Source organism: Saccopteryx bilineata, chromosome 2 (genome assembly GCF_036850765.1).
Source record: "Saccopteryx bilineata isolate mSacBil1 chromosome 2, mSacBil1_pri_phased_curated, whole genome shotgun sequence".
Classification (NCBI taxonomy): Eukaryota; Metazoa; Chordata; class Mammalia; order Chiroptera; family Emballonuridae; genus Saccopteryx; species Saccopteryx bilineata.
This window is the reverse complement of record NC_089491.1, coordinates 55,402,624-55,423,798: the sequence shown is the minus strand read 5'-3', so window position 1 is coordinate 55,423,798 and position 21,175 is coordinate 55,402,624. Positions and strand designations below refer to the sequence as shown.

Here is a 21,175-nt window from a genome sequence, read left to right as displayed (position 1 = left end):
TTGAATGAGAGGAGATGTAAAGGAGAAAGGAAGAAACTAATATAGAGGGAGAAAAGAAAGAGAGAGAGAGAAAAAAAAGAGGGAACCACTAAAAGAAGAAAAAAGAAAGGAGAGAGAGAGAGAGTTAAGGGTTTTGGAGTGCAACCCTCATAGAGAGAAAGGAAGAGAAGAGAAAAGATAATGGGAGATGTAACACTTATGGGTAGTGTAGTTCAAGGAGAGGAGAGAGTAAGACCAGTAGAGAGTTAATCGGCCAATTTGGAGGAAGAAAAAAAAGTATCAAGAATGAAGATAAGAGAAACAAACGAACAAATATAATAAAATGTGATAGGTTATAAAGTCTGCAGATTATTCTTGATTTTGAGAGGTTATCTTCTTGCTTTTTCTTTTCTCTCCCTCTTCCTGGTCGGTGACTCTGTACCCCGGGTTCTGCCCCTTTGGCACGCTCAGGTAGAGGCTTGCAGTTGATAAGTCTCTATGGCAATGTCATGTATTGTGCTTTAGTCTCGTGGGAGTCGAGGCTCATTAGCATTTATAGGCTCCGACAGTGAGAGAGTCCGTGTTCCTGGAGCCTTTCTCCTAGTCTTTCCTTCCTCAATTAGTAGCCTGATAATCCAGCTATGGGGTTGCTGCTGCCTCTGCCTGGATAGTAAGAGGCTCAAAGAGCTGGCAACTCCCCACTCTATTTCCACTCAGCACAGGGCTCTGGGTAAGGCTCAGTCAGTCAGAGCTGCTAGCATAATCAGGCGGGCTTTCTGCCCACTCAAAGACCACTGGCTCTGCCACTCTGTCCGGTAACACAAGCGGGCGCCCACTTCTGGGGGGCGCTTGGAGGAAACTCTCACTCACTGTCTGCGACCAGGATATCCAGCCAGCAGTCTCACGCTCTGAGTGAAACCCCCAACCGCAGGGAAAAGTTGCAGCGTTGGAATTGAGTCTCGCTCCGTCCCCGTGCGCGGCTTTTGCAAGGCGCTGGGGCGGCTCGAGATTCTGCTTTGGCCCACACAAAGGCCCCTGACTCTGCCCCTCTCTGCGATAACACGGGCGCGCACTGCGGAGGCACTCGGAGGAATCGCTCACTCCTTATCTGCGCGCGCACACCAGGATATGAGGCCAGCCGCGGTTCCCTCTGAGTGAAACCCTCACCAGCACAGAAAATCTCCACCGTTGGAAGTAGTTCTCACTCCCTCCCGTGCGTGGCTTTCCCAGGGCGCTGGGGCTGCCCAGAGACTCTGTCCTCGGCCCACAGAAAGGCCTCTGACCCTGCCTCTCCGTGGGGCAACACGGGCACCCACTCTCGGGGCCTAGGAAGAAATTCTCGCCCACTAACTGCGCACCGACCAGGAGACCGGGTAAAATGGCCGCTCCGCTTGTCTTTCTTTGTTTGGGTTTGTGGGGCAGATTTTTTGATCATAGATTTGGATCTGTGTCTGGGTTCCAAGGCTTCCCTCATGTTTCTGAGCACTGAATCAGATTTTAGAGAGGGTCAGGGTTTCAAGATATGTTTTAGAGGAAAGCCTCAGGAAGCACGTGTTTCTGAGGGCATTGTGAGACACTTGGATAGTTCTTGCATTTTGAAGAAGTGCCTACCGCTGGGGACATAAGTCCTTAGGACTAAATGCGGTGATACAGTTTAGCATAAGCAGCTAATACATTGACAGGAAGCTCTAAGAATGAGTTGTAAATCCATGTGGATTTTCAAATATGGCTCAGGAACTGGCGTTCTGCAATTTCATTAGGGATGAAAGGAAGATGCTTTCTTTCCACCATCGCTGTGGAATGTATTTTTCAATGTATGTTTTCCTGTGCATTAATACATTTTCACATACTCCTGTACCCTATACCTACTGAATAAGATTCACTGCATAGAGGAGTGCATGTGCCTAGCTCAGATCAGGAGTGTGTGTGTGTGTGTGTGTGTGTGTGTGTATGTACTTTAAGTCAGTGATATACAGTCAGGTTTGAGCCTATCTTTAACTCTAAGAAACTTAATAAACAGAATATTGTTTTCCTTAACGGGAAACTTAATAAACAGAATATTCTACTCTGTGAATGGGACTACGTGTATGTGTGTGTGTGTGTATGTGTGTGGGGAGTACTGGGGAAAGAGAAATTGTGGTGTATTTTTCAATTATTTGAAGACCAGTTTCTATTTTTTATTAGGTTCCTAACTAAAAATATTCAACAGTGAGGAGTTTAGGTATAATTTATTTTTAAGTTGTAAATGGGTTTAACTCAGAAGTTGGATGACTCGATCTTTCCTACCTATGAGAGGTGGCCACACTAACCGGGTAGTAGCCACCACAGCTGAAATAAAACACCTGGGTGGAAAATAACAAGTCTACCTAGTACTTATCCTGAAACCTAAAACCTTTAACTATATCAGACCATCCTACGTTGTAAATTAAAAACTCTCATAAACTAAACCTAAATAAGTATTCACTTGATTTTGTTTTAGTAGACTAGAATAGGTTTTGAATTAAAATTAAAGAAACCTGGACTCGAATCTAAGCTCTCCCTCTAACTTAACCTCACTGAGCCTTGGTTCATTTATTTGTAAAATGAAGAGATTGGATGTGGCCCATAGTTTTCAAACTGCTGTCCTCAGAGTTCAAGTGGTTGTGTGAAATCCCTTCAGAGCAGGGGAGGCAGAGGTAAGAGGAAGAGCTGCTCAGCCATAATGCCAGCTTCAAGCAGGGGAGACCTCTGGGTTCTCATTTCTATACAATGTTCTTCCATATAAAGCATTCATTAGAAATAAAAATCCTCTGTGCTTAGTAACATAAAAAAACAGTGTAAAACCCCCACTTAACCGGATATTCAAAAAAGCCTGCTTGGGGGAAGGAGCAGTTCTTACATTTTATGAGTCTACAAGTTAGGAAACAGGAGCACTCCAAGTATACTTTTGCATGGGACTGGCTGTTGTGTAGAAGCCATTTAAAAAATATTTGTTTGGATACCAAAAATGTTTCTTTAGCTATGATGCTGACTGCTTTAATTTTGAGGTTTGTAGTACCTGGTCCAGTACTTCTGGGAGTTGTCCATTGGCTGACTAGGTCTGGTGATTTATTAATAAAACACACAGTGAAGCAAAGAAAGTTACTTTTAGGATTTCATTTACATTTAAATAGGTGCTTGAAACTGTCAGCTAGTCATTAATATAACATCCTTCCTTACTTGACTTCCCTGTATCCTCCCACACTTATTTTTGTTTGTTTTTATTTTATTTTATATTTTTATTAGGTGAACTAATCTATTTCTAGAAAAGTGAGAAAGACCAGAGTTGATTTCCTCTGTTTAAGCCATCTGGGAGAACTAGCCCTTTTTAAGTTTCCTTGGAACATAAGATTTCTTTATTAGGCAATAAACATGATTTCTACTTTATTTCACAAAGGCCTTCCTTTCATCTGTTACTGTGCAAGAATGAGAGATTCTACACAAGAAGACTCCTAAGCATGTGTACACACTCACTAACACATGCTTCAACCATTTGTGATTCTTTTTAACCAAAAACTCAACCAAAGACTAGGCCTTCAATTCTTGCACATTACAGGTATCTTGGGTAGATCAGTTTCTTCATTCAAGAATGGAAAGTTTAAGGCAAACAGTATATTTGAATTTTGTAGATCAAAACATAACATTGACAACCAATTTATCTGTTATTTAACAAGTGCTCTCTAGGTATGCAGCTTTATGCTGTGACTTGGGGCAAGTTTCTTAACCTCTTCATCCTTGAGTTTTCCTTACCTACAAATTGAAATAAAAATAGTAGTAGTTTAGGGAGTTATAGAGAGGATTAAGTCAGTTAATATACCTAAAGCACTAAAAATGGTGCCTGGTACATAGTAATCATTTTATAAATGTTAGCTATTATTAATTTACTCTCATAATTGCATTTATCACTCGCAACTGTCCTCCAAGGTAAGTAGTGCTATTTTGGTTTTCATATAAGAAAACAAAGTTCAGAGAGGATAAATAATTATTTGTGTTTGAACCACTATTAAGTGGTAGAGCTATGGTTTGATCTTGTTTAGAAAATTACTTTGATGTGATGATCTCTAAGTATACTATCAGGCAACTCTCCTGAGGTCATGGGACTGTAAGGCTTATAAACCAAATTAACATATTCAGATCAAATGGCTTATTAAGTAAATTTAAAGCACAGTGAGAAGTGAGGGCAAAGAGATGGGTTAAATTAACACGCTGGGGATAGAATAACAACAGAGTCGTTTTATAGCTTGCAGAATGACACTTCTTGAATCCTGGTTTTCACAGTTTTTATATGCCCCATCTCTCACAACCTACTGATGGTATGGTTAAGAAATGAAGATAACTTTGGCCAGGGGTCCATGAAATGAAGATCACTTTGGCCAGGGATAGGCATTTGCCTTATCAGATGACACTGGGCAAAAATATACCTGACTATAGGAGTATCTTGTCAATTAGCTTGTTGAAATGCCATGAGTTGTAACTGCTTTTCTTGTGCATAACACATATGGAGGGAACATAACTATATTGAATAATGCCAGTTAGTGGTCAATTTTTAACAGTGACAGATATCAGCCCCACAGCGATAAGATCATAACCTGGCTTTTCCATCCCTTTCTGACTATACTATTCTTATTTGTTCATCATATTTGCTATCTATTTTTTGTCTTTCTTTGGCAGGTTTACTAACTTACTATCTGTATTAGAACATCTCTTATAAATTATGCCTATGTTACAGGCTATAAGATTATTTGTTAGCTTTATATTTAATACATCCTATGTGCAGGACTAGTTACCTAATTTGTAGAACCTGGTACAAAATGAAAATTCAAGGCCTATTGTTAAAATAATAAAAAATTAAATTATTAAAAATTACAATATGGCAATGTCAGAGTATTAAATTAAGCACTGGGACCATCTGAGATTAATTACACAGTTACAGTCCTATAATTTGACCCTGCCTATAAGTTTCATCTGAATATTATAAGCCAAGAGCTGTCTTATTAATTATGCTTAAAATTTCTGTGAGTTCCATCCATCCCAATAGCAACATTCAATAATTTTAATATATTTATTAAACTCATATTACAGAACTCAAGTCTATGTAGCTCCAAAGACAGTGTTCATAAACCATAGCCAAGGCCTTCTTTTAAATTACCACTTTGAACATGTCATTTCTATGTTCAAAACTTTCAGTGTCTTCCTAGTAATTAACAAGGTTTAAAAGCTTTCGCTTAAAGAAATCAGTGAGTTCCACATGTGAATTCATACTGTGAATTTCAGCTTTCTTTCCAAATCATTAGTTATTGATGATGATGACCATGAAGTTTGAGGATGGACCAAACCACCATCTCCAAATATTTTTGAGTGTCTACTACATATCAAATTCTGTGTTAGGAGATGTTACACACATTAACTTATTTGATTTTCATAGAAACCTTGGAAACAAAGTTACCCTCATTTTACAAATCTCTAAAACCTCATGCTTTTTCTTGTGTGCGTCACCGCTTCTCATCTGAATCATGTTTTCCAGTGACATGAGTTTAATCTTCTCTACACATTCTGGGTACACTTTCTCACTCGATCCCTGTCTTCACTTCACTTTTTGGCTATGCTTTATCTTATGCTTCTTCCAGTCCCAAGTTCTATCTCATTACATGAAATAATGTCTCACCTCTGAGGGACTTTCTTTGACAACTCTTATAGAAATGGGACTCAAATAGGCTCTATTATTTATTTGGCTTTCTTGGTAAGCTGCATTATATTGCATTTTAAAAGTTGTATGTGAATCTCCTTCCCTTCAGAATAGATTTTGAGTTTCTTAGGACATGAAGATGTCTTACAACTCTCTATTTCCTTTAGGGCCTGGCATAGTTCTTTGTACTTTGTAAGCATTCAGTTACTGTTTCCTGAGTGGGGACAATGTTAATAGTGATTTATTTGGTTGTTGGACATTCATTCTGAAGGCAAGAGGATCATTAACATGATGGGGACCTTTTAAGGCTCTGGATTAATATGTAAGGTCAGGACTGTGCTGGTAAAAAGCACTGATTCATAGTATTTGCCAATTTCCGTGGTGTAAATTCTCTCACTATGACCAATTTCAAGCTACCAACAGTTTAAAAACCAGCTCACAAAATTTCTGAAAATTTAAAAATCAGTGACTGAGTCAGCTTCAGCACCTTACTGGAAGATCTAGTAATGCCTTTGATTAACTAAATTTGTTAGAGAAACCTTAATCTGGTGCAATTGAGAGGAGAGGCTAAAGAAAATACTGTTACGCTGTAACATATTTCCTATATTTAATCTGTAATCAACAATGAAATGCTTGAATTAGAGCTGCCTGTGAGAAGAACAAACATTATTCTATAATTTCAGGTCTACAGATAAGATGTAAAGTGCATTAATAACCTCTTATCCTAGTTTTTATCTTAACACCCTGCTAAATATCTTTCATTTTATATTCTAAGATTTTCTCCCAAATCTATTACCTTGCACAGAGTTTTAATCTTTCTCCCTTCTCCTTTTTTATTCTCCTCTTTTTTTCTCTTTTAAACATTTACCTTAGGGAGGAAAACTATTTATTCAAGAGTAAGCAATTCTAGATTGAGATCAGAAATCTATTTTGGCTTATTATTCACATTAAGTTCACCTGCCACATTTGCTTGTCTTATTATTTTCATTGCATTAGAGAGGATCTGTCCATATGTAAAAGAACAATGTCTGTGACAATTCTTTTTCTCGAAATTTAGCCTGTTAATATTTGCTGTATTATTCTGAATGCTTGGAAAATTACTGTGGGTAATTTCAATAATGTGGTTTTTATTTATTTATTTATTTATTTATTTATTTATTTATTTATTTTTATTTTTCTGAAGCTGGAAACGGGGAGAGACAGTCAGACAGACTCCCGCATGCGCCCAACCGGGATCCACCCGGCACGCCCACCAGGAGGCGATGCTCTGCCCCTCCGGGGCGTCGCTCTGTTGCGACCAGAGCTACTCTAGCGCCTGGGGCAGAGGCCAAGGAGCCATCCCCAGTGCCCGGGCCATCTTTGCTCCAATGGAGCCTCGGCTGCGGGAGGGGAAGAGAGAGACAGAGAGGAAGGAGAGGGGGAGGGGTGGAGAAGCAGATGGGCACTTCTCCTGTGTGCCCTGGCCGGGAATCGAACCCGGGACTTCTGCACGCCAGGCTGACGCTCTACCACTGAGCCAACCGGCCAGGACTCAATAATGTTTTTAAAATAATATTTTTAAATTCTCTCATAAAAAATATTGAAATGAACCAAATGAGAAAATTATTGTCTTTACTTGGGACATGAATAGTTTGGAAAATTTTTTAATTGTTAAGGAAGTCAGCTCTGAAATACTTGGGATTCTTTGTCTACCAAAACTTCTCCCGTTTTGTGTCATGGTTTATTCAATCTTTCTTATCTACCCTGAGCCATTTACCCTAGTTACCTGGAGGTGTTGTATTCTTCATCTTGGGCTGGCAGGCTGTTCAGGTTCCCCACTGCTCCTGTCTCTTATGAAGAGCTGTGAGGGCATTTACAACACCTGGATGCACCTCAAAATCTCAAGCAGCCTGAGTACCCAGATAGTTGCTATTAGAATATAGAGAAAATGAATCTAAAAAGTGCTAATATTCAAAGAATATTAGTTTTCTAAGAATCTTGGTACTCGATCTTATTACTATTTTCTACAGCATCTACTTATCCAGAATTTAAATCACCCCAAAATTCAAATAAACAAAGGTTTTTAATACTATACTATAAGATAATAATTATAATAAAAAATAAATATTAGACAAAGGGAAGTTCTAAAGCTTTCTTCTAGATAGAGAAAGTGTGGTTACTATCACCTTACTTTCATTTCATTGTACCTTATTTTCTAGAGTCTTATCAGTCAATGTATTATATATGGTGACACACACTGAATCATTTTTCACAGCTTGCCAGAGCATTCTATCCTCCTATTTTTGATAAATACCCATTTACCTAATTTGCACTCTAGAATTTTAGCTGTCAGTGATAGGTGAATTTCATAACTTTATTATCAGAGTATGTATAAATATATTATGTTTGAAGAGTGGTTAAAAGGAGAAATTTATTAATTATCACTTAAAATTATTTGGCATAATATTAACAGTAAAATAAAAGCAAATGTGCACTTGATTGGCACAAAATAAGATGAATTTGGAAAATGTTTTCTTGTTGTTTTGGGACCATGTCATCCAGAGCTCATATAAAGTACTAACTGGGAAGAAAAGCCTTTACTTTATTAGGTTTATTATTCTTTTATAACCAAGGTATTTTTGAGGATGTCTTTATGTATATAATCAAAAAGTGGCAAGTGGAATACTAATTTTGGACCCTTAAATTAGCTTGATGCTATAGAATAAAAATGGTTATGCCTTATTAAAATGCATATACTAAAAGTAAATATTTGGAGAACATGGTATTAGCACATCATAACAAAATGTATGAGAGAAAAAAAGAATTTTATATATCAAATATAATCTGTCTGTTTCTCTTCTGCAATTCTGAAAATTAAACATTTTAAAATAATATAAAACACTTCTTTTAAAATAGTATATTAACTATACTTTTGCAATATATATGCATAAATTCACATATATACTAGAATATATGCATATGTGTATATGTATATATCTATATACATATATAGACACTATTGCACATACACCTACACATATACATTCAAATATCTATGTAAAGATACATGACTTCTTGTCTGAATTAATTTTTATATTTATGCATACACGATGACAGTTCTTTTTGACCAGTGATTGGTCACAGGAATCAAGGTTAGAAGAGCTATAGAAGGAAACAAATATTAAGACTGCAAGTCAATACAGCTTTAGAGCACAGTGTACTATCACCTAAGACGTGTTGCCAAATGTTTAGGACAGACCTCCAGCTCTAAGTTTGTCATGGGGAAACAATCAAATTTACCACGTAGATGATTATTTGCAGAGCTCACTGAGCTGCCATCATTTTACATTTCTTGCCCACTCATAGATCAGAAGGCAGAATACTCAGTTTCAACAGAAAACTAAAGCTTTATAGCACCTCTACACATTACCACACAACATATGAAAAAGTGTTTTGTAATACTTAGACATGCTTACCAAAGTATAAATATGAATGCATAAGTATCGTGCAGAAATATTTTACCCAAACTTTTAAAAACAGAATGGCTCCTTTCACTGAGGCAGCACCTCACCCAGTGCTTCCTTCTGTTTCACAGTCTTCAGATGTTTTTGATTAGATGTATTTGATTAGAACACACAAGAACCAGCAGAATTAGCATGGTTTATCTACCAAGCCCTGTAAATGGCCTTGTGAAATGTTGGATGTCAGTATATTTAAGACTATAAGGTTACGTATGTAACTCATGGTGGAAATATCTCTTTTGTTAGGAAAATTCCTGCAAACCAATGCCTAGAATGTCTTTCTCTGCCTACTCAAAATCTATCAGTCCTTTAATGTCCAGCTTAATTCTTGTCTACGATATCTTCACAAGCTCTCAAGCTAGCCCTGTCTACTCCCTTTTCACTTCAAGGCTGCAGGGCACTGCTACATAGCAATTTTATGGGCCCATAAGTCATTTTTTAAAATTCATTTTAGAGGAGAAAGAGAAGGGAGGAAGGAGCAGGAAGCATCAACTCCCAATGTTCCTTGACCAGGCAAGCCCAGGGTTTCAAACCTGCGACCTCAGCATTCCAGGTCAATGCTTTTATCTACTGCGCCATCACAGGCCAGGCCCATAAGTCATTTTTTTAAAATTGATTTTAAACTTTAGAAAGGAATCTATCTTTTATTTCTTTCAAAGCACTGAACACATTCCTAAACACATAAAACATACTGAATAAATACTCAGAAAAAATGGCCAGCTAAAAGGGAGAATGAAAAAAATGATAAAAATGAAACAAATTTGCATATGGACCAGACTTTTGAATGGGTCCTTCTTGCAGCTATGTACAGCAATTTATATTTCAGTGCTATTTTTATCTATAATACTTCTGAGAATAGTGTTCCCACGGTAAAGAGGGGGAGAGGGGAATACCACCACTTTGCAAATCTTCGGTGATGAGAGTAGGTGAGGTAAGGTTTTGGATCTAGCTTTTTTTTTTATTACTCTTGGGCTCCTGATCTTAAGATTCATTTGTGACTTTAAGGTCACATTCTTTCCAAATCTCATTTCTGCTTAAAAAAATTGCAATAATTGTAGGCTGGAATATACGTAAATGTCTTAAGGATATGGGAAGTTTTTTGCAGTCCACATAATACCACCCCTGCTTTCTGGCATTAGTGTTGTTAATTGCATGTTAAATTGATTCATTAAAACAAACACAAAAAGAAAACCAAATAAAATACTTAATGTAGAGATCAATAAGAAGATCTGCAGAGATATTTATAAAGTTACTATTATAAATTCCTTTCCACTGAGGAAGATTTTATTACTATAACTTTGTTGTACATTGTCTCTGATAATAAATGTGGCAATTTCAGAATTTTTTGGTATCCTTCGATGACAGAAAACCAGTTTCTGCTGTGGCCAGTATCTAAAAGTCAGCACAAACTTTTAGCTTCTGGGGAAATTTGTATTGTCTTCTCTCCCCACTCCCTTACTATTATCAATATAATACAAAGGAATATATTTTAAATCACAGACTGAATTTTTAAAAATAATTTTTAGTTATTGATTGATTTTAGAGAGAGAGGAAGGGAAAGAGAAACATCAATTTGTTGTTCTGCTCATTCATGCATTCATTGGTTGATTCTTATATGTGTCCTAAATAGGGATCAAACCTGCAGCCTTGGTGTATTGGGACATTACTTTAACCAACTGAGCTACCCAGCCAGGGTGCAACTGAACATCTTAACCATAACAACTATGCCACCAGCATCCCCTTTATAAAGACATCGTTCAACCGTCACTTCCAGTATTAGGGTGATTTTAAATAATTCTACCAGTCTAACTATGCAGGTCTATTATCTAGGAAGCCTATAGTTCTTATTTTTAGTTTCTGTACATTATACTAGTTCTTACCTCTGCAATTTTCTTTCAGTTACTCAATAATATTTTAGAAAAATCAGAGTTCTTTAGTTAATTTATGGTCAAATTTGTGAAAATATGCTTATTAAGAAAAGACTTCTCATTCTTCTTATTCTTTTCCTGGGAAGTGTCCATGAGTACAAGTTTTGATTACAGTTGCTTTAAAGACAAATTTTAAAATGTCTTTCATTTATTGGAGCAATAAACCAGTTGCTTAATCATACAATCAAACTGAAAACAAGAGGAAAGAAAAGTCAACTTAACCTAACCCAAACAAGGAACACGTTTTCTGGGATGAGACTGTGTCAAAGGCAACAGAGCGTGGCCTAACTCCCCTGTGCAATAAGGGTTGTATCATGTGTTATGGGTAAACTATCTATTTTGTAAGTTAGGCTAAAGTGTGCTTTTTCAACAAACTGTGAAAGCAGTTTTGAAAGCCCATGAAACCTAATTATTCTAATTTCCACCACAAGGGGTTGATAAATGAATTATGAGGCCAGGTATTATTGTCATTGAATAGACCTCACTCAATTATTTATGCCAGGGTCTGGGGTTACAGCTCAGAGAACTGTGCATATTATACCAGGCCTTGCCTGAGCTCTGAGACCTGCAGACCAGATTACAGCCTCTTGGCAGGCAGCTTTTGTTGAATGCAATTCAAGGGAATGACACACATTTTTTTCATCAGACATTTGGATGGTGTGAAGCCAATAGATAATTCAAAGTTTATCCACAAAAGTCTACTTCATTTTAGCCCTGTAGGAAAATATTTTTAAGTTATCCAGATAAATATTAATGAGGAGGAAAAGAAAATATGAAGAAATATTCTGGCTTTTTAGTATTCAAAGGCATTGCTTTTTCTTACATTCTGATATCTGTCATGGGCACTTTAGTGTGATAAATATCAATCAGTATTTACCTCCATATTGGATGGTTTCTTTTTGTGTCTCATTTCTAATAGCACAATGAAAAATGTCTTCCAGTTAAGAAATCTATAATCAGGAAGGATGAGATTGAGTGATACTGGTTTTCTTCCATCCCACCATCGTGCCAGCTCACTGCAAAGGTCAGCCCTGAAAATAGTGTGAAGGCATGTTCTCTCACAGAGTCATTGGCCATATCCAGTCCAGTCTTCCTTCTTCAGGGCCTGCAAGCTGCAAGAGTGCTTCCTTACATCCCAAGAGCATCATATTAGGGGAATCAAGAATGTTCTTGCTTAACAGTTATTCTCCACCTGTCCCATGACCACTGACTTTGATTTAAAGTCATTCCTCAGACTTCTGATGAATTGAGTCTAGCAGTTATTTTGGCCAGAATGGGCAGTGGAGGGCAGAGGGCAGTAAAATGGCTGCTTGGGGATCTCTTTTGTATTAAATTTAGGGGAGATCTCTTGAAGAATGAAGAAGAAGTTAGGGCATTAAGGAAGAGAAGAAATTCACACCTGAGATTATGTGGAGCAGAGTGAAGTCCAGGCTTTTATATACTGGTTCGTATCTTAAAGGTAGTGTGGGGTAGTCATTGGTAGAGATAAAACTATGCCTAACATAAGGACAATTGGAGATAGGCTATCAGATTTTGTTTAGATTGTTCAAAGAAAAATTATATATATATATTTATTTTAGCCTGACCAGGTGGTGGCGCAGTGGATAGAGTGTCAGACTGGGATGCGGAAGGACCCAGGTTCGAGACCCTGAGGTCGCCAGCTTGAGCGCGGGCTCATCTGGCTTGAGCAAAGAGCTCACCAGCTTAGACCCAAGGTCGCTGGCTCCAGCAGGGGGTTACTCGGTCTGCTGAAGGCCCGCAGTCAAGGCACATGTGAGAAAGCAATCAATGAACAACTAAGAAGTCACAACGTGCAACGAGAAACTGATGATTGATGCTTCTCATCTCTCTCCGTTCCTGTCTGTCTGTCCCTGTCTATCTCTGCCTCTGTAAAAAAAAAAAAGTAATAAATATTTATTTTATTTTATTTTTTTACAGAGACAGAGAGTGAGTCAGAGAGAGATAGACAGGGACAGACAGACAGGAACGGAGAGAGATGAGAAGCATCAATCATCAGTTTTTCATTGCCCGTTGCAACACCTTAGTTGTTCATTGATTGCTTTCTCATATGTGCCTTGACTGCAGGCCTTCAGCAGACCGAGTAACCCCCTGCTAGAGCCAGCGACCTTGGGTCTAAGCTGGTGGGCTTTTTTGCTCAAACCAGATGAGCCCGCGCTCAAGCTGGCGAACTCGGAGTCTCGAACCTGGGTCCTCTGTATCCCAGTCCAATGCTTTATCCACTGCACTACCACCTGGTCAGGCAGCAAAAATATATTAATAATGAATAACAAAAACTTATGACTGCCATATTAATAATTTCTATATTATTAAGTGAATTTATAATTAATTTTGTGGTGATTTTAATTGACTTATAACCCTGCTTTTTCTCTTTCTTAAATTGTGATAGTTGTTGCTATATCATGATCATCAGCTCACAAAATTAAAAATCTTTTCAGAAATATAGAGTAAAATAGCTATTTCTTTACATTTCTGATCGCTTAAAGTAGTCCTGTTTTCTAATTGGCCACTTATCTAGTAAGTGATATAACTCCAACAGGCCAAATAGTACCTTTTAAATTATCTGCTGAGTATCTACAGTAGTGAATACATCCATAAAGTAGGTACTTTTGCATTTATAAAACAAATTTTACTACTAAGAAGAATTTTTAGTTTTCTATTTATATGAGTTTCTTTTAATAGAGAATGATGTGACAATTTCTATATATAGTTGGTTTTATGAATTTTAACATTCTTGATGCCAAGGAATTGAATTATAGTCTGTTCTACTATATAACATGGTGTATGGGCTCTTAAAAATCATGGCAGTATGCAAAATTGGGCAATGAAAAGCATAGAGTTTATAGGAAAACTGGGAATAGGGGTCCAAGACTCTGAAATGTCATCAGTGAAATAAAAATGATAGGGGTAACATTTTACACATGCTTAATAGTTAAGAAACACATAAATATTGCAGTAAACGGGACAGTTGACTTTGAAAAAGACCTGCCATTTGCTGTGGAAGTACTGTAGCAGGGTTACAATTTGTGTTACTGTAAAAGGTAGAAGGGGTGCATTGTGATACCAGCTGTGAATGGATGTAGCTTTTCTAACTGTGGTCTAGTCGGGAGCTGGTGGATGAGGTGTGTGCATTTTATGTATTCTTACACTGCTTGGTGTAACTAGATGCAGTTTTCACCATTCACCTAGGGTTTTTGTAGATAAAAATCACATATAAGCAAACAAAAATTGGTGTTGTGCTCAAATTATTCCACAATCTATCAATCATACTAAAACAAATTTTCAGTTTCAGCACAAGCATTGTTATAGAATTGACTGTGTAATAATCTCTTCAAAACCTTCACATCTATTACACCATCCTGGCAAGCAGGGAGGAAAGCAATTTTTATCTGTTTTAGGGGAATATCAACTTGTTAAAGGCCACATAGTATCTAAGGAGACCTGTGCCAGAACTCGCTCAGGTCTGTGTGAGTCTTGGGAGAGTGTGCTATTTTTTGAAAAGCAGAACACTTGTGAATATGTATAATATACAGAGAGTGTCAAAACCACAGCCAAGGTCAGAGACAAATCTCAGAGGCTGAGTTAGAATTGTTACCTGATTTTCAGTTTAGACCACTTCAACATTTTATAAATATCTGCTAGGTGCCACACTCCTGTCCTATCATCTCTGTAATACATAGTTGCCCGAATGTGATGTGTTTTCTTGATTGCATGAATCTAAAACCCAGCCATGAATACCCATTTTATTCTTTTTTGATGTAGCTTTATTGAATATTTTAGAAAATGCAGACTATTTTAGAAATAAATTTCAATTAATCTTCCAGCCCCGAGGTCGTGACAAATGTCAGGGCATTTGACCACAAGGCCAGTTGAGTAACTTTTCTGCATTCCCAGGAGGCTTCCCTATTAAGTTGCTGAGAAGGCTAATGAGGAAAAGTATCATCCCAAAGTCTATAATGACTTTGTCTTCAAGCCTTAATTAATGTGGAAAATACAATTAGTATACACCTCCCTATCTATATCTACCCTGAATTATGCCATACAGTGCTATTTCCAGGAGATTTGGGTTTATTAAACACTTTCTATGGTTAAAGTAATGGTCAACACTGTGGGAGATACAAGATATTATCCCTGCCCTCAAGGAACTGATTTGGAGGAGACTGTTTGATTATTGCAGAGAATCTTCTGATTGCACTTGTGTAATTCCATGTCAGAATACCAGTGGGTGCACATGCGTAGGTGAGTAGTAAGGCAACCCCGTCTAGTTATCGGCTGAGTCAGTAGGTGTGTACTGCGTTTTAACCACTTGGTATTATAACATCATGAGTTCAGCACTAGAGAACAACTTACAAAAAAATTCCTTCACACACTTTTTATTTTTTCAAGTTTATTTTGTTTGTTAATAAGTTATTTATAGTAATCATGTGTTGAATGGTTTTATCTGTAAAACTGCACATTCCATGGGCCATCCAGCCGATAACAGCATTGCACCTGTGTTATCTCTTGGGTTCTGTATGGTCCCTAAGATGTCAAGACAAGCCTGGCCTGCTTCTACATTATAAAATTTTTTCAAAAACCCAACAAACAACAACAAAACTGACCAAACTTACAGATAGTGTAGCATTTTTAGTATGTTTATACTACCCATTTTGATAAATAAATACTTTTTAACACACACAAAGACACTCATATAACTACTGTATATGTATAAATATTTGAAAAGGATGTTAAAGTTTAAATTTGAAGCCCGTTCTAAATGCAAGGCCAAAGAGGATTCCTTTCCATTTTCTTCTTCCTTCAGTCCCACTTCCTTCTACATAATTTGATTTTTTTTTGTTTTAAGTTGTAATTCCTTTTACAAGATTCAATACCAGGTCAGTAAGTATGCTGTATGTCAGTTTGTCCTAAACTCTCTGCCCTACTTTTTTAAAAAATAGCAATTCTTAAAGAAAGAAGGAAAGAAAGTATTTTAAAATAAACATCCTGACTGCCAAAATCTGAAGTAAACTTCAGATTCAATTTTACATGTGGTAGAAATGAGAAGAGCGAGGGTTCTCTGTTTTGACATTTAGCATAAATTCCTTGCTTTACAGTGACTTCAGCTGATAAACACGTGAGACAAGACTATCTTATTCTCCCTGGCCAAAATGAACAAGCTTAAACTTTCATGAAAAATTTCTAGGTTATAAAATGGTTTTGATTCACTTGTTAAGGGTCTAGAAGGGTCTAGAAGAAATAAGACTAAAAAATGAATAAAATCAAATATCTACTACCTCTACATTCTATTCATCTCTACCCACCCTTGCATAATCCATATTTTGTTTTCTTTTCTTAGAGAAGCAAAAAAATTTGTGAATGAAAATGAAGGAGCTCTTGGGAAAGGAAAAGGAAAACGATGGTTTGCATTTAAGATGATGATGGCCAAGGTGAGTATTTTCCTAACTCACTTTGAACGATGCCATATATTCTCAATGGAGGCCACATTGACCCTCAAAGGGGAGAAAATTGGTTATGTTCTGAGAAAGAGAAAAAAAACTTACACTTTATATGTATAAAGCACATTAACATACAGAGTACATATATATATAGTATATTTATGGTATTAAAATTCGGGTTGGGGTTGTGATTGATGATTCAGGGAAAAAAAATGTTCAAAAAGGCTCCTTAGAGGAGTTAAAATGCAAAACAAGTTCAGAAACATTGATTTATGACAAAAGACTTAACTTGTATGATTTATCACTCCCAATGTGAAAGACTGCCCCTTTTATTTTCGTCCCCTGGTAATGAAGGGGTTCTGGATCAAAAACTTTTTTCAAAATGTCTACAAGTAACATATATATATATGTGTGCATATATATACACATATATATATAGATATAGATATATATAGATAGATATATATAGCTCTTCTCTACCAGGAGCATAAACTATAAGTTGGGTAGAAAATAAAAAAAAATACAAATTGTATATCAATGAAATATGGGTTTTGGAAAAGATAGAAAAGAAACTAAGATTTATTTACTATTTAGTATATGACAAGGACTGATTTAATTCTTCTATAAAGTTATATTTAATTATCACAGCAAGATGTGTACATGGTGTTATTATTCCCTCTTTATGAAAATTATACAATCTGTAAGCTAAATGTATTCCCATAAAGGTGAAATTTTGTAAATAAAGTTTATATCAACTATAAAATATATGTTATATATTTATGACATATACCATAAGTTATTTTTGTTATTTTTATAGTTTAAATAAGAGAAATCATATAGTATTTATGCTTTTGTTTCTGACTTTTCTGATGCAATACTATGTTCATGAGATACATCTATGTTATAGGAACTATAGTTCATTTTATATGATGTGTTATATTCCATTATAGGAAGATACCAAATTTATTTATTCATTCTACTTTAGATGGACATTTAGCATATTTCTAGTTTGGTTTATCTCTTGAACTTTAGACTTGTCTCATACTGTTATATCGGCTTTATGTGCCTTTTCAGCTCACATATTATCACAGCGTAAGGTACACAGATGCAAATTATCGGCCCCATTCCCATTCTTCCGACTAGTCCTCTTGACTATGGATGGCCCAACATTGTAAAGTAAAATGTAAGGAAGTCCATTTATAAAAACAAATTTATGGTTCTTTTTCTTCTTCCTGTTCCTATGATACCATGCCTTTACATTTAGCTCAATGCTCTACTGCTACCAAAATGAGTGTCCCATGTCATAGCACTGCCTATCCTGTATTCAAATTTCCTGTTTATATACAGCATAGTCTAGTAGAACCAGAAGCCCTTTAAGACAGGAATTATATCTTATTTACATTTCATTAATTTCTTCATACATTGAATATTTATTTGATTATCAATACCATTTGCTTATTAAGTGAAATTTAGTCCCTGCTTTCTTATATCTGGCAGAATAAATAAATCTTTTAAAGAATATTTTCTGTAAAACAAAAATCCTTAAAATTTTTTTGAACTATAATTGGTCTGGGGGAGAGTGGAGAACAGGAAGGCAAGTCTGTTTTCCTTTATACAAACAGCTACATGTGGCTCCAGAGAGCTCTTCCCAAGCTCAATACTGGATCTTGTGATATCTTGGGGTGGGGGCGGGGGATGAACATTTTGACAAACAAGAGGTTGGATTTTACTGATGTTCTTGGCTTCCTTTTCAGAAATGGGCAAAATTTCTCCGTGATTTTGAAATCTTCAAAGCTGCTTGTGTCCCATGGGAAAATAGAATCAAGGCAATTGAAAGTAAGTGCTCAACAGATCTCATTGGATGGGAAAGTTGTCCTTGATAAATGTCTCATAAGCTTATCAGATGCCTTTTTTAGTGGCAAAAATTAAAAACAAGAAAACAAACAAACAAACTTATTATTTACATCTTTCTGCTCACTATGAAGACTTGCTAGCACTGCCCAATCACAGAACTGGAGATCCCAGTCACACTTCCTGCATTAGACACAACCATTCTCCTTCTCACCTTGTCCTCTCTCCTACACAGGGAAGTGGGTATTGTATACAATGACATTAGCATATCATTGGGGGGGGGCAGAGATGTTATTTTGGCAATGAACATGACATTGAAAATATATAGGGTGGGGCAAAATTAGGATTACCGTTTTGAGTACGTGAAACACAGTTTATTCTTGTATTATTGTTTATTAATTAATGTTGTTTTCCATACAAACAACTGTAAATCTACTTTTATTTTACCTTGTATATACTCGCGTGTTAGACAATAATTGAAATGATTGTTAAACAAGAATGAGTAAATCTTAAAGCCTCATTTTTGGAACTTTGAAGTAGAATAAGCAATAATCATCCAGAAACTTGCTATCTGAATATCATATTGTACCTTCATTTTATATACCATTCATAGTGTACAGGGAAGGCAGGAGGATATACTCAATTGAAGACCTGCTTAAAATAAAACAAAATAAATTAAAAATATATATTATAAGTATAATAATAAATTATTTTTAAAAACAAAGAATATAAAAAAAAGTGATAACATTTTTAAAAACATTTTTGAGCAGTCTTGCCATATTATGGTTTGTAAAGATTGTGACTAGGGTCTGATTTTCTTCCATGGCTTGGTTCCCCTGCTGGTTAAATGTGGCATTGCATAATTAAAACGGAGCCTCATTTAGGAGATGTCACAATGGATGAATATTTCACCACTGATATGCTTGTGTTGTGTGTGCTTTAGGAGTGACTATTCCTCAGTCCATTGTCTCTCATTATTAAGTGGTAGTAATTAAAGTATATCAGCTCATTAACTGCACTTCCTCCAACATATTTCTATACTATTCTTTTCTTGCTTTATTTTCATTTCCTTAACTCTTATACTTATCTAAAATACTGTATTTTAATTGAATTTTTAGTATTATTTTTTTTTATTTGTATTCATTTCTTCCAAAAGATAGGAATGCAGAAATTTTGTTTTGTTCATTTCTAGATCACCAGACCTAGTATGTTTGGCCTTAATAAATATGTGTTGAGTAAAATTAAATATAGACAAATCATTCAAATATCTACTGTTCTAAGAAACAGAAGAAATTTAGACACAACAACAAAAAATCAGACCATCACAGAATCCTTAGGTTTTAACCGTGCAGCTGAAATATGGTACCTTGGGAAGCAGTGAGGAACAGAGGGCTGTTTGGAACATTAAGATCCTGATACAGTTTTGTTCTTGCTTTGCCATACATTAGCTGTTGATTCTGACTGAACTGGTCATTTGATCCCACTGGGTTGCAGTCCACTTATTTCTGAAAATGATAGGGTTGATTCTTGATCAGTTATAAGATGTATCCCAATAAATTTGTAATTAATAATAATTAAAAATACATACATATTTGCTATTTACTTATGTTTAAGGTAAATTAGAGCAGGTTCCAGCCTATGTAAATAATAATGTCATGCTAACTTGTGTTGCAGTAGCCTGGCTTGAGTGGAATAGATACAGATGGAATTATTTTTACTCTTAGAAATTATACACAAAAATGAGTTACACCTATGACCACCATCTAGCATGTGTGTTGCAGTGAAACAGTCAAATTGAGAGCCACTTGATAATATTTACAGTTATCTTTCTTTCTCTCTTCTTCTCCCAGAAAATTTGGAACTGGACAACTCAAGAAAATGTGGATTATTTTCCCTTCTATGTATAATTTACGATTTGCTTAGGTTGTCCTATTTTCTTCAGTTTTAATGGCGCTTGCCTTACTGTGGAGAATATATTCTTATTTTCTGTTCTATCAACAATTACCACAACCATCATTTATTGAGTGCCACCATGAGTTTACTGATATTTTCATTTAATCTTTAATGAATCTGCAATATGCCCTTTAGCATTTCTATTTTAGAGTTGTGGCTTAATAACTGTCCAGAATTTGTTAACAGAGGAGCTGAGATACAAGGTAAAGTCTGTCTGGGCCCCAAGCTTGCACTTTTCCCAATGTGCCATGCTGATTTTTACTTTGAAGAAGATACTATAATTTTTTTTCTTTTGCACCAGGTCCTAGGGAGCATTCTACCAGGTCAATAGCAAGATGAATAGTGGCAGATTTCTTTAATAGTTATCCTATTTGGGGGATTATTTTCCATAATAGATATTACCATGTATTTATTTTGAAGTGAATTATTTGTTTATACATTTCACATTTTATAAGATTCTTGAATTATATAATTTAATAGTAGCTTTAAGCAGGCCATATGCTTTGAGGCCATTGAGTTGAAAAGTCTAAAACGTTTCTAAGAGTATACTAGCAGCGTCATTGGGTTGGACTAACCATCCCATAGAAAATAACCAAAGATAAGGAAAGCATGCGTCTGTGATAATTCTTGAAGCTGAACTGAATGGAACAAGTGGGACATGGAATTGGTTTTGTAAAGGTTGAAGTCTTTTTATTCCTAATGACTCTGTAGTTTGGGCAATCCTTTTATAGCTCTGGTCCTGTTTTCCCATTTGGAATTTCCACAAAATTTAGAGTTTAACTAGTTACTACACAAGGCCATTTTCAA

The 21,175-nt window shown here is 36.1% G+C and overlaps 1 protein-coding gene across 1 annotated transcript in view; it reads left to right on the top strand.

The window, feature by feature from the left end:
* TMC1 (transmembrane channel like 1) overlaps positions 1–21,175 on the top strand; it is a 159,995-nt gene that overhangs the window by 74,168 nt on the left and 64,652 nt on the right. The window contains exons 6-7 of the mRNA XM_066254352.1: positions 16,465–16,555; positions 18,319–18,400. Of these exons, the coding sequence (XP_066110449.1) occupies positions 16,465–16,555; positions 18,319–18,400 (173 nt within the window). The remainder of the gene's footprint in view (positions 1–16,464; positions 16,556–18,318; positions 18,401–21,175) is intronic.